At 39.2% G+C, this 12434-nt stretch overlaps 1 protein-coding gene across 3 annotated transcripts in view; it reads left to right on the forward strand.

Annotated features, from left to right (window-relative positions):
• Window positions 1–12434, forward strand: part of armc8 (armadillo repeat containing 8) — a 129325-nt gene that overhangs the window by 57498 nt on the left and 59393 nt on the right. For all 3 annotated transcript variants that reach the window (XM_055637646.1, XM_055637647.1, XM_055637648.1), the window contains exons 11-12: window positions 229–429; window positions 2086–2181. In XM_055637646.1, the coding sequence (XP_055493621.1) occupies window positions 229–429; window positions 2086–2181 (297 nt within the window). The remainder of the gene's footprint in view (window positions 1–228; window positions 430–2085; window positions 2182–12434) is intronic.

Genomic DNA, 12434 nt, shown 5'->3' on the forward strand with positions numbered 1-12434 from the left:
ATGATTACGTGAGTTTACTTGAAACAATATAGGAAATACTGTTGAGAATGCTATTCATTTGAGTGAACCACTGCATTGTATATTGGCGATGTTGATTTACAGGCATATTGCTAGAGGGCAGACCACTGAAACTCCTGATTCCCTTTGATCCTTTGGGCCTTATGCCTATGTGTAGGAAATTATTGTTTGTGTCGCTTGATTAACCTTGCTTAATTGCTTTTGATTCAGACGCTCCCATGCCTGGTTAGGATGTGCAGTAAAGAGAGACTGCTGGAGGAACGGGTGGAAGGTGCTGAAACCTTGGCATACTTGATAGAACCTGATGTGGAGCTACAGAGGATTGCCAGCATCACAGATCATCTTATTGCAATGCTTGCTGATTATTTCAAGTATCCTAGTTCAGTCAGCGCAATCACAGATATCAAAAGGGTAAGTTTCCTAACTTTAGTTACAGCGCATGTACGCTTTTAGACAAACGTTTGCTATAATTGAGGTATATCAATGGATATATTAATTTTATGTGCGACACGGTGGTGAGGCGGTTGAGTTGCTGCCGGTGAGGCGCCGGAAACCTGGGTTCGATCCCGACCACGGGTGCTGTCTGTACGACTTCTCCCAATTCTGTTAGTCCTTGCTGTCTCCTCCCCTCCTCAGCTCCCCTGCTGTCTCCTCCCACCCTCCAGCCTTCCGGCTACTCCTCCTTTTCCCTTTCTTGTCCCCACCCACCCCCACCCCTGATCAGTCTGAAGAAGGGTTTCGGCCCGAAACGTTGCCTATTTCCTTCGCTCCATAGATGCTGCTGCACCCGCTGAGTTTCTCCAGCTTTTCTGTGTAACCTGCTGTCTGTACGTTCTCCCCGTCACCATGTGGGTTTTCTCCAAGATCTTCGGTTTCCTCCCACGCTCCAAAGACGTACAGGTTTGCAGGTGAATTGGCTTGGTATAAATATAAATTGTCTCCAGTGTGTGTAGGATAGTGTTAATGTGCAGGGATCGCTGGTTGGTGCAGATTCGGTGGACCGAAGGGCCTGTTTCTGCGCTGTATCTCTAAACTAAACTAAAAGGTGATTCACTTTATTGTGTTGAAGTTTCTAACCTCAAACCAGAGCCTGTGGAAAATTAACTTTTATTTTGTATTTTAGTCTCTTTTGTTTTTAGTCTTATGTTCATCCAAATGAACTGGAAGATAAAAGCCTGTGAATTTATTGTTCAGCTTTAATGTCAAACTTTGTCTTCAGGATAGGGGTTGATTTTCCTCCTTTTTCCAAAAGGTGGAGCCCTCCACTTTAAAGATAATAAATCCCTTAACAATCGCAGTGGGCTGGCAAATCTTCAGCAAAATCAGTTGTTTGATTCATTTGTAACTTGCATTCATGAAGCAAAAGATCATACTATTACATCTTTATAGCTGCCATTTATTTAATTAAATTAGTTTACGTGTTACCTGCAATAATGTTAGTGAGGTTGGCTTTTAGTTTATGTATAGTAACTTATATGTAGTTATTACTTCTATAGACACTAGAAACTGCTGATGTTGAAAAACACACAAAGGGCTGGAGAAACTCAGCAGCTCAGGCAGCATCTTGGGATACCTCTGGCTTTACTTCTTTTGTCTTATTTGACACCCTTTTATCTCCTTTTTACCTTTAGCCTTTGTCATGACTCCATCTGCAATTAAACCTCCCTCACCTGTATCCATCTATTATTTGCCAAGTTTTGTCTCCCTCCCACCTCTTTTACCCCCCCAGTCTAAAAGAGAGTCCTGACCCGATACGTCATTCCCCCCCGCTGATCCTGCCTAAAACGCTGAAATCCTCCAGCACTTTTTGTTGCCAATACTTCTGTGTTTAATTTGAAAACCAATTTTTCTAAAATGGTTGAGACCTCTAACTTCTATGAAGAATTAAAATGCTGAATAGTCGTCTCATTTTAGTATTCACGTTGTTCAGTATTCAATCTTAATATTAGTATATTTGTCAAATATAAATTAACACAGCTCACAATTTATCTCCAACGGCTGAGTAATTCATTATACGGATGTTCAAAGGTAGTTGTACATTATTTCTTATTTTCTAATTTTCTTCAGCTTGACCACGACCTCAAACATGCTCACGAACTCCGGCAAGCTGCATTCAAGTTGTACGCCTCCCTTGGAGCGAATGACGAAGACATCCGGAAGAAGGTGAGTCTAGGAGAGGGGCGTCCCCCGGTCCTGGCAACCAACAGGCAGGGAGTGACGTCAACCTGACAACAAGGTGAAGAGAATTAACAGTGACTTTGCGAAAGAGCATAATCAGATCTGAAGAATGAATGGGATTGAGACTCGTTTGTCTAGAGAAATGAGTTGTGACATGTTCATGTTGGAATGACAAGTACTGGTGTTTCTTGTGTTGAACCTGCACCAGATCCTTAAGTTACCTTCTTTGCATGAGTTCGTAACAGTAGTAACAAAATGAGCACTGTGAAGTATAGTGTATAGTACTGACTCACATAATGCAGTAGTTCTGTAATGCAGTTATATAAATGCTTGCCTACCTACCTGCTGCAAACCGGAAGTACTCAGCTTCTGTTTTTCTGTATCACTTTTAATTTGTGGCCTGCTGATGTGTTCATTTGTGTTGCTGATGTGCAAGTTTAATTGTAAATAAAGCTTTGTGCAATGACAGTGCTGGTAGCTTGTTTTCTGAATCTACAGTAAAGCAAAACACGATTTCCAGGGCACTTTTGAATAACAGCATTTAAAATATATATATTTTGTTCTTACACAGTGAATGACGCCTGTAAAATGGCAATTTGTCTTTGGCTTATCCTAAAAAAGGTAGTACTGTGTTCTGCATGCAAATATACCCTTTTGAGAATCAACAGTGTTGGAAACCGTACATACTTCCATATTGCTCTTGTAATGTGACTGAAGTCTCATTCTTCCTATCCCTTTGCTGCAGTAATGTGGCATTAATGTTTTCATGTATAATTAGAGTGACAACCTCATTAAAATAATGATGTGGATTTTGAATAGAGCCTGTCCACATGGATTTCTCCAAGCAATCTTTAGCTCATAAAGTGTGGGGGGAACCTTAATGATTGTTAAAATCACTTCATTTCTTGTTTAGTTTTAAGTTTAAATTGGCAAGGCATTTTCACCATAACATTACAAGTTTCCAATCAAGGGTGCTATCCTTGGAGCAATGGAATGAGGGATTGGGTGGGGTAAACTTGATTTTCAATATCTGATTTTTGCATTTGTGCTGTCCTCCATGTTGTAGGCATTGTATTTTTCATGTGCTAGTGAATAACTTTAGCATTATTCAACTTTATTTCAGAATGGACACTCAAAATGCCTCATTCTAATGTGGTTTTCAGTGTGGGATTATGCTAAGTGCCAATTTCAATGTAACTGGGCAGAATGTTGGTTGCTGAGGGTAGGTGAAAGAAAATTCAGAAAGACATTACCTTTAAAAGGTTTTTTTTTAATCCACATTAGATAGCTCTCCCAATTGTGGAGAAATCAAAGTTCTGCTTAGAATACGCAATGACGATTTTCATGAAATTAGTGCAAAAGGATTTGAATTAACTGTGGAACTAAGAAACACAGGCAGAGGCTATTTAGCCATTTCTACCAAAAAAAAATATGTTTAATAGTCCCACTTCCCTTTTGTGTGGCCATGCAAATATTTCCTTTTTTAAAGGTTACAGTTTTCTTTTGAAAGGTACGATTGAACCTTTTGCACACTTTCAGGCTTGTATTCCAGATAATAAACCACTTCCTTTTGCTTCTGTGAAGTACCCTTTGGGTCCTTTGCTGGAAAATAAACCTGTTCACTAATCCTTTGGCAGCTGAATGCAATTTCTCCTCATCTACCCTAAGCCAATTATTTTGAACACCTCTTTCAAATGTACCCATGTCTTAAGGGGTGATTTTTAGTTTCTCATACAAATGAAGACTTTTATTCCAGCACCTTTCTGATGAATCAACATTGCACCACTGTAAAGCATTGGCAGTTTTTCTAAATCTGCTATGTTAATTGGTTGCAACATGTCCACTCAAGCCACTATCTCTAACACCATCACTGACTTCATCACTTCCTCTTTGTTCGAGGCATACCATGGCCCTATCCCCAAACTCTACCTCCGCTACATCGACGACTGCATTGGTGTTACCTCCTGCACCCATACAGAACTCACTGACTTCATCCATTTCACCACTAATTCCATCCAGCACTCAAATACACCTGGACCATTTCCGACATCTCTCTACTGTTTCTAGACCTCACTATCCCCATCGCAGGTGACAAACTACTGACCGACATCTACTACAAACCCACTGACTCCCATGGCTATCTGGACTACACTTCTCCCCACCCTGCTTCCTGTAAGGACTCCATCCCCCACTCCCAATTCCTCCATTGACCCCGCATCTGCACCCAGGATGAGGTGTTCCACACTAGGGCATCGGAGATGTCCTCATTCTTTAGGGAACGGGGATTCCCTTCTACTATAGATGAGGTTAGAAACATAGAAACATAGAAATTAGGTGCAGGAGTAGGCCATTCGGCCCTTCGAGCCTACACCGCCATTCAATATGATCATGGCTGATCATCCAACTCAGTATCCCGTACCTGCCTTCTCTCCATACCCCCTGATTCCCTTAGCCACAAGGGCCACATCTAACTCCCTCTTAAATATAGCCAATGAACTGGCCTCAACTACCCTCTGTGGCAGAGAGTTCCAGAGATTCACCACTCTCTGTGTGAAAAAAGTTCTTCTCATCTCGGTTTTTAAAGGATTTCCCCCTTATCCTTAAGCTGTGACCCCTTGTCCTGGACTTCCCCAACATCGGGAGCAATCTTCCTGCATCTGGCCTGTCCAACCCCTTAAGAATTTTGTAAGTTTCTATAAGATCCCCTCTCAATCTCCCAAATTCTAGAGAGTATAAACCAGGTCTATCCAGTCTTTCTTCATAAGACAGTCCTGACATCCCAGGAATCACCAGGGTCTAATTCTATACCCCGTAACTCTTCTCTCACTCCCCCCCCCCCCCACTCGTAACAAGGACAGAGTCCCCCTTGTCCTCACCTTCCTCCCTACCAGCCGTCACATACAACATATAATCCTCCGACATTTACGCCAGCTCCAACGGGACCCCACCACATCTTCCCATCTCCTCCCCTTTCGGCTTCCCGCAGAGACCGCTCCCTCTGTAACTCCCTGGTCAATTCGTCCCTTCCCACCCAAACCACCCCTTCCCCTGGTACTTTCCCTTGCAACCGCAGGAAATGCTACATTTGTCGCTTTACCTCCCCCCTTGACTCCATCCGACCCAAGCAGTCTTTCCGGGTGCAGCAGAGGTTCACTTGTATCTCCTCCAAACTCATCTATTGCATCTGCTGCTCTAGATGTCAGCTGCTCTACATCAGTGAGACCAAACGTAGGCTTGGCGATCGCTTCGCCCAACACCTCCGCTCGGTTCGCAATAACCAACCTGATCTCCTGGTAGCTCAGCACTTCAACTCCCCTTCCCCCTCCGATTCCGAATCTGACCTTTCTGTCCTGGGCCTCCTCCGTGGCCAGAGTGAGGCCCACCGTAAATTGGAGGAGCAGCACCTCATTTTTCACGTGTAGTTTGCGCCCCAGCGGTATGAACATTGACTTCTCCAATTTTAGGTAGTCCTTGGTTTCTCCTTCTTTCCCCTCCCCTTCCCAGCTCTCCCACAGCCCACTGTCTCCGCCTCTTCCTTTCTTCTGTCCGCTCCCCCCCACCCCCACGTCAGTCTGAAGAAGGGTCTCGACCCCAAACGTCGTCTATTTCCTTCACTCCATAGATGCTGCCTTACCCGCTGAGTTTCTCCAGCATTTTTGTCTACACTCAAGTTTAATTAGTGCTTTTATAAACTTCTAGGTTTCATTTGTACATTGCTTCCAATTGAAAATTCCTGTCTGACCTCTAAATGTTCTCAACCAGGACAACCACCTCCAGTGAGTGGCTGAAGTCCAGGTACTCTCATTTCTCTCTCAATTTTACTGTCAAGAATGTGTTTCATTTTAATTCTCCATTTTCATCGAAATAAAATGAATAATTTCACAGGCGTGAATTAAATTTAATGATAAATTATCCACTCATTTCCATTTTCTAAATATATATATATTAGGAAGACTTTTGAATGTTGATTCAAGCACCGGACCAGTATGAAAAGCAGCTATTTATTTGTTTTTGCTTTGTGCCTATCATGCCCCATTTACAGTTGCCCAGTAATAATACTCATGGCATGATCATATCTATCCAATACTTTAAAAATATTTTAGTCACTCTGAGTGTAGTTTTGCCAATATTGTTCTCTAGAACCAGAATGCATCTTTTTGATTGCCGCTCATTGCTCAAGTACTGTTTTATCTGACAATCTTTGGCTTCCCCGCGACCAGGCCAAGTCCCCTTTTAATTTACCAGAATTAGCCCCCCTCTAGTTAAGGATTTTCACGGCTGTTTTTAACCTTGACCTCTTTCATAACTTTTCTAAACTTAGAGGAGACTATATCAAGACCTTTAATGTGGAATTCCTCAATTAATTTACCCCAATGAGAATAATCACATCTTCTAATTTATTTGCAGATAATTGAAACCCCTCTTTCCTTTTACACTTCTGGTAAATTTCTGCACCTTCTGTAAGCTGCATATTAATTTCCTTTAATTGTGATGAATGAATTAGACACATTATTCCAATCATGCCCAACTCGTGGTTTATAATCATTTAAGAAAGCCTCTAGGATGCATTTTCTGGTGGTCCAATTTACGAAGGTAGGAAAAAACATTGCCTGGGTATATTTGTACCAGCAATCAAATGATAATAACGTGGTATTTATATTTTAGTTTGACAGACTGGACAACTACTCGTATGCAAATATTTTTCAATGCAATGAATCCCTAAATGTTCCCAAATAGCTTTTGAACACTGCCTATCCAAAATCAATTGATTAAAAATTTAAAGAACCTCTTTCCTATATTGAATGAATCTCTACTGAAACATGCATTCTGAAAACGCCACTACATTTAGGGTCATTTATAAGTGCTCATTTTTCCGTTCTTGGTGTACAAGCTGTTGGTAATAATTTACATTTGACCATAGTTCAGACTCCTTTGTTAGTTCAGTGGAAAAATAATACAATGAGCTCATATACAGTATTAATGTAGTAAATTTGTTGTAGTTGAATTGTTCATGTTTAGGCCGCCTACGATTCTGGACTATATGCATGAATATGGACCACATTCACTTATTTCCATATGTTATTTTATATTGATCCATTCCATTATTCAGTTGAACCAAGAGGCAGTTATTCCATTGTGTATGTTATAGATTGAGAAATGAAGATGTATTTTCATAGCAATCTGTTTCTCAAGTCCAACTACCTCATTGAAGATTTCTATAGAATTTAAGACGTATGCCTTCAGCCTTTTGAACAGTGTTGTGTGCCTGCCAAATGGAGAGTAGGTGTAAAACTGAGCCCTCAGTTAGTTTGTCTTATTGTCCCAGCTTAGATATTATGCCTAGCACACGCTAGGCACTACTAGTAGTATAGTATTATAGTATTAGTATTAGTACTAGTAATTGTATTAGTAGGCGAAATACGCACCAAAATGAATATATTCAAGATAAATTCAGTGGGTGGATTTCACACAACATTTTGTGCATTAAGGAAGTTGATCAGACATTTGAATACTCTATGTAACTATGTAACAGATACAGGATCTTTGGAGAACATTGCACAGTTTAATGATGTACTCCCAAATACCTGGGTATTTGGAGCCAAGAAATGCACTCTTGCACCATACATGTGTAGCTGCATACTTCTCGGGTCACATATCTCATACCCATTGCTGTCCAGTTACATTGCTCTAAAATATGAGGTGCCATTTGCCGTTATTCATGAATGATCAGTATGGATTTGCACATGCCTGTTATTCATGCATGATTAACCATTTGTGATATTCTCAGTCAAAGAAATCTGTCATACTAAATTATAATTTAGGAATTGTAAAGGGATGGATGAAGGTATAAAGTGTCCACTATCTGGGGCTATTGAAGCTTAATTTTGAAATGGACATAAAACCTTTCTGCTTGTTAGTTATAATTGCCAGGAGGTGAGAGATCTTTTACCTTGGGCCTGTTTATCACTGCTGGTAAATGGAGAGCTATTTTTCTCCAGGTCTCCAATCAGATATTTACTGCATGCAGTGATCTTTACCATCAAGAATAGTTTTAAATGAATTCCCACCCCCTTATTCAAAATTCTTAGTGAACATTTCCAGTTAAATGCACGTAAGATCGTCTGAATTAAATCAATTGCTGTTATGATAAAGTACAAAGATTCTTTTAGTTTGGATGGTGAAAACCTTCTGTAGCTTGACATTGTATATCTCTCTGGCCTTTCATCCCCACTCAGAACTGCTGTTTGGAATGGTATTTTGTTGATTATTTCCTAATTGGATCTACAGCTTTATATGATTATAGCCATTCCATTTTATTTTTGTTTCTATAAAGACGGCCTTAATTTTTGCTGTGCTGTAAATTCAGAGGAACTCCCTTTGCTTCTTTGCACATGCTGGGTTTCTTTTGTATTTTCGAGAGCAGCTGCAGCAAATCGTGTCTGAGCTTTCAGTTCAGGCTGTCGCATGCTGCATCGGGTACACAATGGTAGCAATGGGAAACCTCCGGGACTCCTTTGTATCGTATTTTACTCTAAAGTGTTACTTGTGAAAATTGTCTGCTTTCCATAATTTTACTCCTTTTAACGAATGAGACACAAGAAGAGATTAAGATGTCTGGAATTAATATATTCACTCGAATATTATCATTGAATTCAGGATATTTACTCTTCAATGTGCGTCTCCTCATTTGAAGCTTCTGTGAAAAGTGACATCAATTCAACAATGAAGTTTAAAGTGGTTTCCCCTGCTGGAGACATGAAATTGTATAGTTGGCTATCAAACTTTATTTTAGCATCGAGAGGGAAACATCTAAATTTATTCCATGGTGCAATAAAATACATTTCACCTGCAGCTAAGGCAGATAATGTGTACCGACCCCTGCTGCACTAGGGAGTGCACTATTCTGAAGATTTCCTGAAGAAATAAATATTTCAACTACAGTACGGATTCTTGATCATGATGAGTATCAAAACAATAACCACAAAGCTGAAATACTTTATCAATAATTCATTTCAAAAAAAATATGTTATTTTTGTATTTTTGGGGTTTTAATGTTCATACCCTTGCAAGGATGTAAATGTTGGAAATGCTCAGCCAAACATCGGTGAAGTAAGAAGCTGACGTAACATTTCAGGGCAGTATCATCATCTGAACTGATGTCCAAAGCAAACCTGGACTGGGACTATTGAACTCAACAGTTTCTCAGAGTTAATTAATGTACAGTTGCAGTGACGGTTGGTTACAACTATTGCAATCATTCACTTCCTCGTTTAGCATTGAAAATCTCACACCATTTCAATGTAAATCAAAGCAACAGCAAAATACAGGTGTATGTCATAATTGGTGTTCTGGCTATGAAAGTTAATACTTTTAATTTTTTTTTAAAGTTTCACTAGTCTATTTTTCTCCAGGGATACTTTGACAGTTTCTAAAATAAAATAGTTTAGATTTAAGGGATGACCACATATTACATACTGTGGATACATTACATTATAGATGGACTTCCCACTAATAACTATGAATACATTATTTTTTTTATGCTTTTAAAATCACTGTAGTTAATTTAATTATTTATTGATATTCTCAATAAACTTAACATGGTTTATGATGAATATATGAATCCAAAATGAACTAACGTGGCAAACTATTTCAGGATGTTTTCATAAGAAATATGTATTGGAATTTTGTGTGAGCAGTCTTATGCTTGGTTGAGAAAATGGTAAAAAGACATTACATTTATTTTAGAGATGGCCTATGGTAATTTGAGAAGCTATGGGTCATAGGTAAATTGCTGTTGTCATCAATAACAACCGTGGCTGAACCATTAGCATTCTTGCCGTTAAGTCAGAGGTTTGTTGTTTCAAGTCCCTGTTCCAGAATCATAAGCTGAAAACTCAAGGTTGATTCTCTAGTGCAGTGCTTCTTAAACTATTTCAGTGTCATTCACCTTGAGTCTTTATCACAACATTTCATTCACCCTCCATTAAATGTTCTTATGTTTTTTTGGTAATTTTCATCTTGTTTATAATTTTATATATAATTTATTTTGCCACTTGAGCAAAAAACATAAATTAACTCATTTCTTAAGTGTTTATTTAATTCAACTTGTTGAACATCCTAAAAATATGTGAAGAAAACTAGGAGTGAGGGAAAAAAAAGTTTAATTACCACTGGAGTTGGAAAATCATTCTATTAAAATGATACAAAACCATTCCAATGTCTAAACACTGGGCTTCAGCCTAATCCTACCCTTTTTGGCTTTGATTACTGCATTGTTTCTTGGAAAACTAGCTCAAAAAACCATGGTCTTCCCTAAAAGGTCATATTACAGTAAATTTGGGAAATATCCTGCTATTTTGAAATTAGAAAACCATAGGTAGAGAGAAAAAAAAACATCAAATTTCCAGCTCCACTGCCATTAAAAAACAATAAGAGCTCACTAACCACTTTAATGGCAATGCCTTTTTTACGTATAGAAAAAAAAATCTGAATAAATTAAATCATTCGCCCTTCATTCACTCCTCTAGTTTCAATCACCCCAAAATAATTTCATTCGCACTTGGGTGAACCATTCACTAGTTTAAGAAGCACTGCTCTAGTGCAATGGTGAGGATTTTCTGTATTGATAGAGGAGCTGAGTTTCAAATGAGATGTTAAATAGAGCTGCCATCTGCTCTCTCTGTTTAGACCAAGAGCCAACACACTATAATCTCAATGTTTTGAAGTACAGAAATTAAAAATCAAAAAGATAATACGTGTTCTATATCATTAAATATTTATAACCTTTATTCAGAATATCCGCCAATAGGATTGTTGGGCTATTGACCATTGAGTAACAGGACGTTTATTACTATCAATTCCTTAACTATAAATGTAATGATATATATAATATTGTAAACACACGCGCACACGCACACACACGTCAAGATTATGCTTTTCTACACAGGGTTAACCATCCTTTTAAGAAGCATTCATTTAACAATCGGAATTTTTTTTTAATTTACCGTGGGTCTGATTTTCTTTTTGTCTGCTGTACTCTCATTAACCGCTAAAATTGGGATATCTATTTGTCCTTATAGTCAACTTTAATAGTATACTTTGTCCTTCCTAATGTTAAGGCACCTCAAATTATTTTGTACATAATTGAATCACTACAAATATTTACGCCACCCTGAACTTTGGGTGTCAGTACTAGTATATTTCAGGGCTGTCATGTGGCCATCCACTTCCCAGTACTGGTACATTTTACGACACCCACTACCCATATGCTCTTCATTCCTCAAGTTCCCATGGAGTACAGCAAAGGGCCAGATGCTCATTGAGCTTTCTCTGCGTTTATTTGTAGATTTAGAGGCGGCCCAGTGGTGCAGTAGAGCTGCTGCCACACAGCGCCAGAGACCTAGGTTCGAACCTGACTACGGGGTGCTGCTGTCTGTGCAGAGTTTGCATGTTCTCCCTGTGACCAGGTGGGTTTTCTCCGTGTGCTCTGGCTTCCTCCCACATTCCATGGACGTGCAGGTTTGTAGGTTATTTGGCTTCTGTTGATAGCCCCTGGTATGTAGGTTGCAAAACTGGGATAACATGCAACCAATGTACATGTGATCGATGATCGGCATGGACTCGATGGGTCAAAGGGCCTCTTTCTTGCTGTATCTCTAAACAAAACTCTCAATTATATTGGAGGACATCCATTTGATTGGAGATTTTTGGGTATGGGGAAGAAAATGAAAACTAAGACTTCATTATGCTTTTATAATTTTGTTTTGGTTGCTTTGTTTTGGAAATTTCATTTTTAATAGTTTGCAAATGTTTTTGAATGTTTGACATTCAGAAACATTGTAAAGAAAATTGACCATTTTGACAAGCAGCAAAGCCCCATCCCTGACATGGCTCACTGTCAGAAGGTCCAGAAGAACTGTATGAGTGCTTGCTCTGACCCATCACACCACTCCTTTTGAGGTCCTGCTGCCACTCAGCTCCTGGACCAACTTGGCAAATGGGATTGGCTTTCTGGATTTGGCTAAGGTAAGTATGGAGAATAGTAAACGGGGGTTAGAGTCAAGTCAAGAGTGTCTTATTGTCATATGTCCCTGATGGGACAATGAAATTCTTACTTGCTGCAGTACAACAGAATATGTGAATATGTAAACATTGTACATAACGAGGGAAGAGAAAAAAAAAGAAAAAGTTCAATGAATAACAAATATAGTGCAATAATAATATAGTCTTTTGCAGAG

The sequence above is a fragment of the Leucoraja erinacea genome, chromosome 7 (genome assembly GCF_028641065.1).
Source record: "Leucoraja erinacea ecotype New England chromosome 7, Leri_hhj_1, whole genome shotgun sequence".
NCBI lineage: Eukaryota > Metazoa > Chordata > Chondrichthyes > Rajiformes > Rajidae > Leucoraja > Leucoraja erinaceus.